At 42.1% G+C, this 14,587-nt stretch overlaps 1 protein-coding gene across 3 annotated transcripts in view; it reads left to right on the top strand.

Annotated features, from left to right (window-relative positions):
- grik4 (glutamate receptor, ionotropic, kainate 4) overlaps positions 1–14,587 on the top strand; it is a 245,855-nt gene that overhangs the window by 205,746 nt on the left and 25,522 nt on the right. For all 3 annotated transcript variants that reach the window (XM_079580067.1, XM_079580066.1, XM_079580065.1), the window contains 2 exons: positions 195–302; positions 10,007–10,210. In XM_079580067.1, coding sequence (XP_079436193.1) covers positions 195–302; positions 10,007–10,210 — 312 coding nt within the window. The remainder of the gene's footprint in view (positions 1–194; positions 303–10,006; positions 10,211–14,587) is intronic.

Here is a 14,587-nt window from a genome sequence, read left to right as displayed (position 1 = left end):
GCCTGGGGCCAGCTCTTAGAAGGGGACCTCGCCTTTTTGTCTCTTCCCTCCCAACTTCTGTGATCCGGCCATCTCTTCTCAAGGTCACATTCCTTATAGAGAAATGAAGGGAATTAATTGTTTTTACTGACCTTTTCCCAGTGATAAAAGTTGTTGGTTATCCAGCTGTATCTGTGTGTGTGTGCTCTTTGCAGATTGGCCTGTGGCACTCTGAAGATGGACTGTCCATGGAGAGAAAGCTTCCATCAATCAACGTGACAGACACCCTCTTCAACACCACCCTGACCATCACCACCATATTGGTAAGGGCATCACCATAGGCAGACGCAAGGCGCTCCTCAACCCGTTCACATGCGCCGGGCGCCCTCCATTTGACAAGACAATTACCATATCAAAAACCCACTTGGTATTTTCAGATCCAAACTGACTTCCTCTTGGGGATCAGAGGAAGTGATGCTGTGCGATTGTTTTTTTTTTTTTTTGCCTTGAGTGTTTGCTTCAGACGAGGCTGCATAATAATTCAGCGTGTCAGCCTTCCTTTGCCTACGTTGTAAATATAGATCCTGGGAGAGCAACTGCAACTCACTACTGTCACCGCGAACAACCTGTTAGCATCTCTGCACCTTTTCACCCCTGCTTTTTTTTTCTTTTTTCCCACGTTGGCACCGCTCTTGTTCTCTTAAGCGTTTTCAGAACAAACTGTGCCCTAATTTGCTTAAAACGCACCAAACTATCACCACTATCCTTTGTTCTTGTTTTCGCTTCTTGGCTTGCCAACAACAAAGATTTTGAATTGCAGAAAGGAAATTATACGCAGTCACTTACAGGCCGTGTAGGTCGACTTTTCTGGGGCTGAATAGCGGAGCTTCTTATTAAATTAACTTAAGGATGTCTTTGGATGTCCTTCCACTTTGAAGAAACAACCTGTAAAGTCGACACAGCTTGGTATTCTGCCGTGAATACAAACACAATTTTTATTGAAACAAAATTAAAAACTCATCAAAAATGTAATGCCACCCCCTCACAAACATGACCTTGGAATGTGCTTGTTTTGTTGTTTCAGTTAAAGCAAAATAACAGTTTTTTTTAACGGTCTATAGAAAAGAACTGGCTTTTATTATGCCTAAAGAAGAGAAAACAACATAAGAATAGTGTGTTTGGCAGTGGAAAAAGTGTTAATTGTATTGTTGTCTTTTGTACAAGTACAAAACAGGAGGTAATATTAACAATGATTAGAGACAGCGGCACTGAGACAAGAGACTGGAGAAAGTCTGAGCTGAAGATGTTGAGGTTCTCTGTGTGAGGATTAGGAATGATGCATAAAGGAGATGTTCTGTTTAGCCGTGGAAAAAGCAGCTTTGCTTGTCTCTTCATGGTTTAGTGCTAAAGTACATCTCTGGCATGTTAGAGCCATATGAACCACCTCAGGGAATGGTCTCCTGCAGAAATCGGAAAACGTCTTCCTGGAGACAGAGACAGACTCTTATTTGATTATGTTCAACTCCAGACTGAAAACAGTTCTATTTAGCAGCGCATATGACAAATGAAAGTATGTCATCTGCATTGGGCACCGTTTTGATGAAGATTATGTTTTACAGCTTGTTAAGTCGCGTAGCCTACTTTTGATCCATTCCTGTTTCCAATGTGTGTGAATTGTGCCAGACAGACTAGGCTCGGAGCCAGACGGACTGGGTTTGGACTGAGAGGTGATAGGGACCATACGGATAAAGTGGGTGATGTTAAAGCTGCCAAGCAGGAGGCAGAGAAAAGACCAAAGAGATTTATGGATGCAGTGAGAGAGAACATGGATGCCAAGGATGGGGCTGAATGCGAACAGCTTCGGTAGCTCCACGAAACCATAACAAGCACAATTCACAATATAACAAGGAGGGCATGAGAGCTCACAGTAAGAAGGTCCTTGTTATGGGAGGGGCCTGTGTTTAGAGTTTGATGTTCTCCCTGTGTCTGTATAGCAGGGTAGGCAAGTTTGCTTCGAGAAGGGCCGATTTTTATCATTGCCAAAACACCAAGGGCCGAACCTCATCATTGTAGCTCAAAGTAAAGAACCATTTCCTGCAAATGCTATTGTTATACATTATATATGCGACATATTGGGATGTTCGGCTAGGAAACTTAAGAAATACTGACAGAATTTCACGCATTTCAGAGTACTTTAACAGGTATTTGATCTCTTTCTTGTATAATAATATTTCTCAAGATCACCTTGGGGGCGAGAGGCTCTGTGCTGAAGGGCCTGACGTTGCCTACCCCAGCTGTATAGGTTTCCTCCATGTGCTCAGGTTTACCCATCACTAAAAACATGTACTAAAGCTGTGCAATATGAGAAACTAAACCATTAAATCCTGTCTAAAACTGAACTTTTCCCACATTTTAGATTTACCATGCGACTTCATGCTGCGTAGTGATTTTGTGCTATTGTGTGTCATCTTGTGATATTGACAGTGTGATATTGCGATGTATTTGGCGATGTATTGTGCAGCACACACTATTAGAGCCCCCGCAGTCGGACTACTGCATGCTGACTAAATAGCAGTTTTACATCAGAGATAGTTCAAAAAAACACAAAAGAGAGAAACGGTAACTTTGACACATCCCCTGACTGCGCGGAGTATATTAACATTTCCAACTGAATCAATTAGGCCTGTGTTTGATCAGAGGTCTTGTGTAAACCTGGCGTGAGCTATTCCGCGACGCCGCCGAGATCCTGCGAGCGCTTTTTTTTTTTTACTGTAGCTTTGAAGCCGATGTGCATCAAAGGTGATAAATGGCTGCACGTCGCAACAGTTGAGAAACAAACTGATTTCACGGCACTTACATGCATTTTATGTCTTTCTCCCCCCGCACGATAAACACGCGGACACACACAAAACTGTCAACGCCCCCCCTTCCTCCGATGGATCCGATAAAGCGGCCAGTGAGCGCAGCCGATTGGTCCGGTGCGCCACTTTGGAGAAGGCCTGGCTTATCAGCTGCTGGAGAAAACGCGCACTGCCACGAGGGCTACTGACTGGCCTCATTGAAACTTATTTGGATTCAGACGCAACGCTTCATTTCACAGAAGGAGGGGAGAGCAGAGGGAGGAAGGAGGGGGGGCTGGGACAAATGAGGCAATGTTTTCACAACACGAAGAGGCCGTGAAAGAAAGAATTGGCTGAACACAGAGCTTTGATTTCACTTTGGAGATATAGAGTCCCAGGGCCCAGCCTCGGAAGCCACCAAGGAGCAATTTTCGGTGCCTATCACAGCTCATTCATCATGGTGTGATTGCTGTGTCGCCGTTATCTCACTTGTGGGGGCGGCGGACGGCGACGTGGCAGAAAAGTGCTCGGAGAAATTCTTACCTGTAGCACGGAGCTGGAGAGGGGTACTTCTATAACCCTGGTGTTTAGAGACAGTCCTTTCCAGGCATGCGTGTTCGTGTGCGCGTGTGTGACTTCTTCACCTCTCCTCCACACTGCGGTTTCATTACAGTGCATGTGCCTGTCCCCCGCAGCACCAGCTTCACAAACAGCTCTGGGGAGGGGGTAAAAAAAAAAAAAAAAAGAGAAGAATTGATTATGACTTTACTGCAGAGCCACGAGCCATGTGTTTGTAATCATTGATTGAGTTTGTAACAGGCTCTGCCCCAGCCCCACTGAAATAAGACCATTACACCCTCACTACTCATACTAATGGAAAAGTCCAGGTCTATTTTATGCTCCTCCTGGTTGAAGATGCCTCATTCTTTGTTGTAAAAAGAGCCATGCTTTGTATCTGTATTCTCACTTAAAACGAAGATATGACCTCCTTCTAAACTCCTACTGAGCCTTTAATCTGCTAAATATTTCTTGATGAAATATTTAGCACAACATAGACCACAATTTGGGACTAACATTGAAGTGAAATCACAGCGCAATAATTATCAGAATGGAAAACTCGGTTTTAATGTTGGTTTTAGCGCCACAAGCAAATAATTTAACAGCATTGGGCCATAGTATATCATTTATTTAATTAGGATCTTAAAAGCTACACACGGCCTTGGCAAAGCAGAACTCCACTGGCCCTGTTTAATTTTAAAGGGACTATGCAAAGCTGTGATGAACCTTCAGGCAAAAACCTTGTGGATTCCAGCTGTGCAACTGATGTTTTGTTCAAATATTCTCCAAATAAGAAAAAGTGTTGGCTGCATGTTTTAAGACCTAAAAATCTATCTGTTTATACAGCTTTAAGACTGTACTTGAATGTTGAAGATTTTCATTTATTCATGTAACTGCAGCTCTATGCACAAAAAGTGAACTGAAGTGGAGTGTGAGTGAACTCTCCGAAAAGGCTCTTAAAGGCAATGTAAAGCTGCTTCTTCCCAAAACTGCTTGGGTGTTCGGGTTTCAACCAAAAGTGTGCACAATAGTTTAATCCACCAGCTAGCACTGCAGTGACATTGAAGGGTCAAATTCTGAGGAAATAGATGAAAGATATTGATTAGGGCTGGATTCTTAGAGGTCAACCGATATGGGTTTTGCTCAGGCCTATGCTGCTGCCAATTTTTGGGGATTTTTATTGGCAGATGCGGATATGCTCGGCCGATATTTTTGGCATATTTTTCTAAATGTCTGGTCCATAATCCTGTAAAAACATAAATACTTGGCCATTCCAGCAAAAACTTTAGTTGATCCAATCATAGTTTCTGTCCCAGATTTGATTAGTTGCCGTTAGCATTAGCATGCTACTGTTAGCATTAGCATTCTGTTGCTAGCCGTGGCATTTTGCGCGGTGATCAAAAATACATTTGAATAGGTTGAGACGAACTCAGCGATTGAATTCTCCAGTTTCTGGGTTTGAAAATTAGGTGCAGCATGTCCATATAGATACAGACGGCATCTTGTCATAGAAGGGGGCGTGGCCTCACCAAGGGGGAAAATACAATCTTTTGGGAAACACAATTTTTCACTCTTTTTAGCAATTTTCTGGCAAAATATAAACGTATTTATCACATACAAATAAAGTCAAGTCTAAATTGGGTCCATATGGATATTTTCTCTCAGCAGATTGTTCAGTAGAAGTGAAAAAACGGCAGTTGTAGCTAGCACTAGCTAGCCGTTAGCATTAGCACGATCCTACCATGAAGCTTCCTGTTAGCATTTTCCGTTATTTATGTATTTATAAATATCGGCCCTTTAGTGCTTACAGGACGAGGGAGTCAGCGAGAGCTATTGAAGCACACCAGCACACTTGAAAAAACAGTATTTAGGTATCAACAAAGTTTCAGCGCTAGAAGGCCATCAGGTAAAAAGGTAAAGGTGGCAATCTGAAAAGGGTGTGTCCAGCACCATGTGGCGACATTGAGTTAAAAAAAAAACATCAAATGTAGGACATATAACCAACTGTAACCAATGCAATGAAATTCTTGTGTACAAGAATGTCAGTGCAAAATTGTAACCTAGGCTTGAAGTAATTGGTCATATTTTATTCTCCAATTAGCTTTTGTTTTAATGTGTCATATATTGAATTTGTCATATAAATCTCAATGCACCATGGGACATTATGTGAGAATTCTCCTTGTACCAGCTCTCTCCGTGTATGCCTATCTAAAGTTACTTTAAAACGTTATATTCTGATGATGGAAACACCCAAAGGAGTCGGGCGACTGCGTTTCTCCAACCTGTGCGTGTGTGGGTGCGTGCTGCTGCATATTTAAGAAGGAGCTTCATAAGTCAAACTTATCAGTCCATGAGCAGGCGCCTTGTGGCATGGGAATAAGAGAGAGTGTCTCTTATCCTTCAAACTCATACCTTTATTGCTGTTTTGCTGTGGTGTGCAGAAGAAGAAGAGTGGGAGAATTTTACCCTTATGAGACACAGCACTTTCCATACTTTTCTGTAGTTATTTTTATACGATTCTGTTGTGAGCTCCACAGAAGGCACAAGTGGGTTATTTTCTGTTATTTCGCTGTTTGGTGCGGTTATTTCGGATGAGCAACTACAGCTATAGCACCTTCATAGCAATTGCCTTTTCATTTCAGCAGCACAGACATAGTTAGAAAGGCGGCGGTTTGGGGGAGGGTTAGGAAGGGAGGTGGAAAGGAAAAGATGGAACAAAGTGAAATGACAAAACAAAATAAAACGGCATTGGTTGAGAGGGAACTCATTTTGTCTTTATTAAAGGTGATTTTGCTGGTTTATTGATTGCCGTCGGCTTTTACCATCCTGATAGATGGATGCTTTCCAGGTCTGATTGTATTACTCTGTGTGTGCCAGGTGAAACAAATATACTAGCAGACTAAAAGGCGAGGACATTTTTCATCTCTTAAAATATTTATGTTTACGAAAAACAAAATTGTGTAAACTGGTTGTATCTTGTCTGAGGGCAAACGTTGAGCCATGTTATATTGGAAAGGCATGACGCCGGCAGATTTGTCAACCTGTCAACAGCCATTGGTACAGAATCCCTGTGCCACTGAACCACTGTAATAATGCAGCGGAAATAGACAAGCGTAAACGTCTGGCCCGGTCTGGCTTGACTGGAGGTGAGTTCAGAGAAGAGCTAGCGACCTGTGAGCTGTGAAATTAGCATTTATATTGTGGCTTATGCACACTGCAACATAAGCTCAGAGAAGATGTCATAGTAAAGCTGTAGGTGATGAAGAACAAGCCAATGAACTCAATGCCATGTTTATTTTATAAAGTACTTGGATGTGACAGGTCTAGTTTTTACCAATAACTGAGATCTGTACAGTACAAGACAGCAACTGTTTCTAGTTTTTTAACCCAAAAACCCAAATGATGGTTGTTGACTCGAAATCCATGATATTGATGTGAATGTCCTTCTCTTCAGCCAAGACTTATTCAAGCTTATTCATCTGCTGAGAGCTAGAGCTAGATTTCAATGAAGGTCAGTGTTTCTTAAGGTCGTCATGAACTAAAGAGGGAATGCCAGTGATGTCCCAGCATAACAATAACAACAGAAGCCAAATGAGTGTCAGCTCTACAGTATTATTATTAGTTTTGATAGAGTCCAGAATGTTGAGGGTTGTTTCTGTTTAGAATCATTATGATGTAAGAGCTTCTACATCAGGGTTCTCCTTGTGAGCTATTTTTATAAAATGAAAATGGCAGAAAGCAAAATGAATTTTGTTTTCTGCTTAAAATGTGACTATATTTACCTACAGGCTGTTTAAAGATAATAATGGATGATGATGATGATGGATGATGATGATGATGATGATGATGATGATGGAGGATGATGATGATGATAATGGATGGTGATTATTATTATGGATGATGATGATGATGTATTGCGCTTTACAAGCCTGTGTTACCAAGTTTCTCAAAGTGCTACACTGTTGTCATTATTCATTCACTCCATTCTCAGTGGTGGTAAGGGTAGACTGACAGAAGCGAGGCGACCAGTTCGCGCCATCGCCCCCTCCGACCACCACCAACCACTCACACACTACATTAATTCTGGCCTATTGCACATGTTTTTAGTGGTAGGGATAATCAGAGTACCCGGAGGAAACCTATGCAGACACGGGGAGAACATCCACACAGAAAGCCCAGTCCAGGTGGGAATTGAACCCAGGACCTAACACCACCGTGTATGGGCTGTTGGGAAGCTACTTGGAAAAGGCTGGAAAGCTCCTGGTCCCTGGTCTATATATTTAGCAACATTATGAACTTATTAACCTGCACTGTAATGCAGAGGCTTCCTGCCGCTCCAGTGATTGCTCTGTTGTGCGTTGCCTCAGGCTGGTGTCAATAAACATGCATTCTTTGGATCAATAAAGTCCTCAGCACAATTGTATATGTCACAAAACCCGCTGCTAGGTATGCGGGCGCAGCGCTTGTAACACCCCTGTTGGTCTTAAACAGTTGCCATGACAACAACTTGCCTCGGCCGTGCTGCTTGACATGCCCTAACTTTATGAAAGTTTCCAGATTTAGTGTGACTACTATTTTTGCCGTCACTCTGAGGCAAATCAATCACCAGCCAACCTGCCTGTAAAACAATTCAGGTTTCGTTTCACTTCTTGAATTAGGCAACAAAACCGCCCAAAATAGCAGCTTTTACACATGTTTTTGTGTTCTCTCTTGACTTTCACTGGTAAAATCGCACACCTGTTTTTCAGTGTCTGCAGCTTACAACCAGCACTTTGACAAATGTGGGCGCACTTTCTTGTGGCCTAATAGACAAATCTGTACCTTTTTGAGCGTTTTGTTTTGTTTGTAATAATGTCAGCCGTGCAGAGCCACTTCTATCTTCACGTCAGGCGGCTTGAATAGCTTCACCTATCATTTATGTGCTTCACAAGCTCAACAACAGAGTCATTGCTACCCTTCACACGATGCTGTTTTATATGATGTAGTGAAGCCCAGACAGACTATTTTGACAGCAGCATTATTTGAAAAATGGCACAATAAAGGAAGTCTCCAAAATACATCGCAGCAGGCTTCTTTAAATCTTCCCACAATATCAACCAAATGACACAGTAAGGCATAAATAAAACAATTCAAAGGGAAGTGGTTTGTGGGAATGCTGGTCGTAAATGGCGAGGCCAAATAGCTTCTATTTCAGCTCACTTTTTTCTTTTCTTTTTTTCTGGTTTGTTTTTGCAAGATGCACTTTTCTGTTTTTACTGCCACAAATCGCCATCTGTCTCAAAGCTATAAACCTGGGGTGAACTATGACTTTGAAGGATTGTACTGGCTGTTCTGGCAATATCATCAAAAACAAGGATTGTCTATGTTTTCACAGCAAGAACCTCCTTAGAATTTATGATTGACTTTTCAAGTGCCTTAAAATGTGCTCAGATTTATGACTAAAGAAGAAATACATTAACTAAAATATTGCTGTAATAGAAGAGAAAATTATCATACATAATCTAAACCAGGATAAAACAAGAACTAAACCACAACTAAGGCCAGAATGTACACATACAGAAATGAGCTTTAAATCAAATTAGGACTTAAAGGTTCTTCATGCAACTTTTATGCAAAGGAAAAGTGGATATTTGTGTATCCATGTAGTGACCCAGTGGCTATATGAGTGGTCAATATGGCACCTTTACTTTCCGTCAGAGTGGTCTCTAGGACGCTCCAGGATCAATTGTTTGGAAGGTTTGCACTGCAGATGGACCCTCATCAGAAAACCTACAAAACAATTGATCCTGGAGCCGTTGTGATGGAAAGTAAAAGCGCCATGTTGACCACTCACACAGCCACTGGTTCAAATACGCACAAATATCAACTTTTTTTTTTTTTCACATAAAAAGTTGCATAATGTACCTTTAACCTCTTAACCCCCACTTGAACAGAACGCATTTTCTCCAGTTTGCCTTTGCCCAAATCTAAAAGCTTCTTGAACAAAAGGGTCAAAATAGCAACAAAAATGAGACGAAAACACGGATGAAAATGCAAGAAAAACATGACCAAAAACGTTATGAAAAAGTGACAAAAGAGCCACACTAGAGCAATAGAAAAGGGACAAAAACAACGGAAAAGCAACAAAATAGCAACAGAAAAGTACAACTTGGTTAAAACAGAGCTACGTAACTTGTACCTTAGTAAATCTTTTTTGTTTTCCCTCTGGGGGTAATACAAGTGTTAATGGGATGATTGGTGGGGTCTTTCATCTCCATCTTGTGTCTCTGGCCAGAAAACCACAGTTGCAACTTCCCTGCCTCTGGGTCTGAGGCGCAATACACACTAATGGAATCACGAAGAAGAAGCTAACAGGCTAACGGGCAAAGCTAACTGCGGGCTAGCGCCACTTAAACAATATTTACAGCCAAGTTTGAGTGAATTTTTTTTTTTCCATTGTGTAATTGAGTAATAAATAAAATGGCCTCTAGGGGGCATGAGTTACTTGGTTCTGCTTTAAGGCGGGGCTTAAAAGGTTTAGTACCACGAGCACAATAATTGAAATTCGAATAGCCCAAACATGTGTTACCAGCGATGTCCGTACCACACTTTGAGAATGAATCTGCTAATGTTTTGTTCCTGTTTTGCAGGAGAATCCGTATGTGATGTTGCGGCCGAATCACCAGGAGCTGGAGGGGAATGACCGATACGAAGGCTTCTGTGTGGATATGCTGAAGGAGCTGGCAGACACCCTCAAGTTCAAATACCGTATCCGTTTGGTGGGAGACGGGCTGTATGGGGTCCCCGGGGCCAACGGCACCTGGACTGGCATGGTCGGAGAGCTGATCTCGAGGGTAAAGCAAAAATATAGAGTGGAATGTGCCAGAATAACTCTTAACTGTTAACTTTTCGAGGGCTCTGAATGGCTGCATGAGGTGTGTACAAGCATTAACGGTGATACTTAACAGTTTCTAACCAGTCATTGAAAATATAGATTAGGTATTTCCCTCACACTTCAACAGCAGGCGGCTCTTATGTATGCCAAACAGTTTTCATTTGGCAGATGGCCTTCTCAGCTTAAGCCTTGTATTTGTCAAGCAGCACGCTTAGCCATTTTACAGGTTCTCCAAAAATGACCTCAACAGCTTTTACTTCAGAAACGGCGGATTTGCTTGTTTATTAAGAAATCCTTTCAATGTTGTGCATCTGTCAACACTGTAAGGAGGGGAGACTAGAAATGGCTTCTTTAGTCACAGACAGAAAAGGTTTTAAAAGGGCTAAACCAATGTGTTAGTACTGAACAGGTGCAGTCCCTGGAATATCCACAGTAAGTAGCTTTACCGATCTGACCTTCAGGGCGTCCGGGCTGGAGCGAGCACATATTCATGACGGCTACTTGAGATGTGGACTGGCAGGATGCGGATGGGGGCAGAGCAAGAGTCAAGACATGCTTCAAAGAGATTTGCCATGGGATGAGAGCCTATGGAAGCATGTACAGCATGGATAGACAGGCTAGAGTCTATTTGGGTTAAGGATTACACGAAGAACAGGATATAACAAGGATTGTCAATGTAAAGCCCCGTTTGTCAGAATTTCACTGGAGTGCGTTATGAATTTTTTAAAGGCCCTATCCCTGTTTTTGATTGTTTTTGATTGTAGATTGTGGTTTTATTGTTTACAAGTAGCCTAATCAAAACAAATCAAAGGAGTCCAAACATTGGAAATTGTTAAGTGTGGTTCAAACTCAGTCCAAACTTTCCTTAGGCATTTCTGACGTGCCAATTCTTATACAGACGGCATCTCTGGAATCGCCCATATATGGTTATGTTTGAAAACAGTTAAGGGGGAAAACAATTTGGAGAAAAATCTAAACTTTATCTAATTATTCAAAAACTACTTTAACAAACGCTGAATTATGAATATAGTTTCTACTAAATAAAGATACAAAGACATGGAGAGGAGCAAAGTGGTTCAACTGCCCAAATATACATAAAAAACGGACATGCTAACATGATGCTAACATGTAGCATCATGTTAGCATTGTGCTAATGCTAATGCTAGCTAGCACTTGCTACGACTGCCGTTTTTTCACTTCTACAGAACAACAATCTGTTGTGAGAAAATATCCATATGGACCCGATTTACACTTGACTTTATTTATGTGTGGTAAATAAGTTCATATTCCACCATGCAGAAAATGGCAAAAAAAATTGAAAAATTGTGTTTCCCAAAATATTATATTTTCCCCTCGGCGAAACCACGCCCTCTTCTATGACAAGTGGCGTCTGTATCTATATGGATTTTCAAGCATGTTACACAACTTGCTTACTGTCACTGTAATATAAACCAGTGTTTTTCAACCACTGTGCCGCGGCACGTGAGATATTGTCTGGTGTGCCTTGGGAAATTATCCAATTTCACTTAGTTGGTCTAAAATATATTTTTTGAAAACAAATTAATTATTATCCGCAAATAATGTGCTGTTGTTGAGTCTCTGTGCTGTCTATTGATGGGCAAAGTAATCACGTATCAGTAAGTGAACGCAGGTAGCTCATTTCTTTGAGACAAGAGAAAAGTGATGCATGGATGCGACAGGTGTGGTTAGCGAGACTCTACAGTGTTCCTATTCAAGACACTTGGAAGAGAACGATTTTATATTGTGAATACAGGCTACAGAATTACATTTTTTAACATTTTCTGCTGGCGGTGTGCCTCATGATTTTTTTGATGATAGAAATGTGCCTTGGCTCAAAAAAGGTTGAAAAACACTGATATAAACAACAAGAAGTCGATGCTGCTACAGATAGTTCAGGGTTGATTTTAGTTTTTTGTTTTTTAAAGCTTTAGAATTACATGTTCTGCACACGATGTGTTTTTTCCACAAATGTCTGTTTTACAAAATACTGAAGGACAAAATTAACTCTCTATCACTATATCAAATCAGGCATTGGGCAGTTCAGCTATTTTAATTCTAATCTAATATACTGTATTAACAAAACACCTAGTTTGATTTGCAAATGATTCTAAGGCTGCAGCACTGGAAAGGCAAAGTGCACACCATTGCATACTAATTTTACACAAAATCGATGAATGCAATGGCCAAAGTGTGCAAGTAATTTAGCTTTTAAATGAATTATAAATAGATAACCAATGTTTCTTCAGCTATTGCCTACTCAATCATAAGTAAAGATTCCCTCCAGCTTAAATAGTAATATATTCAGAAAGTCAGACTTGTCCTTTTTAAATCTGCCATAGTTTTCTGCGAGGTTTAATTGGGTTGTCAAGAAGGTTGTGTGGGAGAGACACATCGTGAGTGACCAGTCATAAAGTAAGTATTATCATGAGACAGTGATGCTCCTGCTCTTTGCCCACAAATTGTCACAACCAAAGTCCTTTTTCTACTCGCTGAATTTTGGAAAGCAGAGGAAAAGCGTCCTCCAGCACTCGCCAAGTAGACATAAATATGAACTCATAGAAGCGGCATAAAGTATTCACTGAGAGGTTCGCTCCACAACAGATACCTGTGTCCCTGCCAGGACCGCTCAGGCGGAACACGATCTCACTGTGCGACCGGATTAGCGTGATGCCTGTCAGACAACTCCTCTTAACAATGAGTCAGGGCAATGCCAGACCCAGTTTACTCCCTGAACACAAAGCTTCACACTGTACATTTAGATCCGTCACCTTGTTTCTAGGGACTATTCCCATTTCCAAAAGTGTTACATGTATTCAAAATATCTTCAAATGGAGTCAGTTATTAAGTCTTATCAATCGAAACAGCTGGACTTCAGTTTCATCTACCTGGATGCCTCCTGTTTGTTTGTTTATTTGTTTGTTCATTCATACCCTTTTGCTGCTTACATCATCAGTGACATCTGCTGGAGGCAGGAAGTGATGACGAGAAATATGATTAAACTAAAACTAGCGATTATAAGTGTAAAACTACAACTAAAAAATGTGGTCCTATTGTGGCTTAAGGTGCAAGAACAAGAGGGATGACATTTGAGACGATAAAGTATGGTTTATCTGATATTTCCAACAGCAGTTAGACATTTGTTTATCGTTACTATGACAACAGCTACAATGGAAATAGGAATCTAGCTTCCCACCTCCAGCTAAGCCTGGAATGTTTACGTAAGGGATAATGTATAGAACGCTGGTCATTATCGGGAAAATAAGTACCGACAGGGCGAACCGGACCCCGACGCGAAGCGGAGGGGTCTTGTTTCGCCCTGAAGTTTTCCCGCTTATTATACGGCCATTTGCCAACTGAACACACACAACATAAACTTCGTACGCTTTTATGAAGGCCGAAAGGTTTATTTAATGACATTTTTTTTTAAAATTGCATCAAGTAGACTAGACATTGTGCATTTGTGCACAGGGGAAGCTGTTTTTTTGTCGCACTTTCCCTTTTATTTGCAATGTCTTCAGCATTTTTGGGATCTGCATCTTTTTGTTGTTCTCGTTGCCACGGTGACACACACAGTCCTCTTGTTTATTCACGGGAGCAGCTTCTCGGACTCAAGGACTCACCTCTCATGCATGTGGAGAGGCCGGTGATCCCCGCCGAGATACGCAGAAAACGCAGAGGCTGCAGAGGTGGACGCAAGAGGAGAAGATGGCTACCCTCCGTCATCCTGGGTAATGTGCGCTCCATCGTGAACAAGACCGAGGAGCTGGCCGCACTGACCCGACATCAGAGGGCTTATCGGGAGTGCGGACTGATGTGCTTTACGGAGACGTGGCTGAACGGGAATATACCGGACTCTGTGGTTTCCCTGGACGGATTTAAACTGGCGCGCGCAGACCGGTGTGTGGAGGGGAGCGGGAAGAAGAAAGGCGGGGGAGTAGCTGTGTTTGTGAATGAGAGATGGTGCCACCCCGGACACGTGCACGTGAAAGAACAGATATGCACCCGGGACCTGGAGATGATCGTCGTCAGCATGAGGCCTAGGTATCTACCGAGGGAGTTTTCACACATGGTGGTGTTGTGCTTGTATATCCCCCCCTCGGCCGACGCCGCCGCAGCCTGTGAGCGCATCCACAGTACCGTGACCCAGACCCAGATGCGTCACCCCCGCGCCCTGCTGCTCATCACCGGTGACTTTAATCACGCCTCTCTTTCTGCCACTATCCCCACACTCACGCAGTATGTTAAGTGCCACACAAGGAACAATAAGACCCTGGACCTGCTGTATGCTAACGTGAAGGGCGCTTACACCTCTGCC

Source organism: Gobius niger (genome assembly GCF_951799975.1).
Source record: "Gobius niger genome assembly, chromosome: 1".
NCBI lineage: Eukaryota > Metazoa > Chordata > Actinopteri > Gobiiformes > Gobiidae > Gobius > Gobius niger.
The sequence above is the reverse complement of the archived record's forward strand: the minus strand, read 5'-3'. Positions and strand labels throughout refer to the sequence as shown.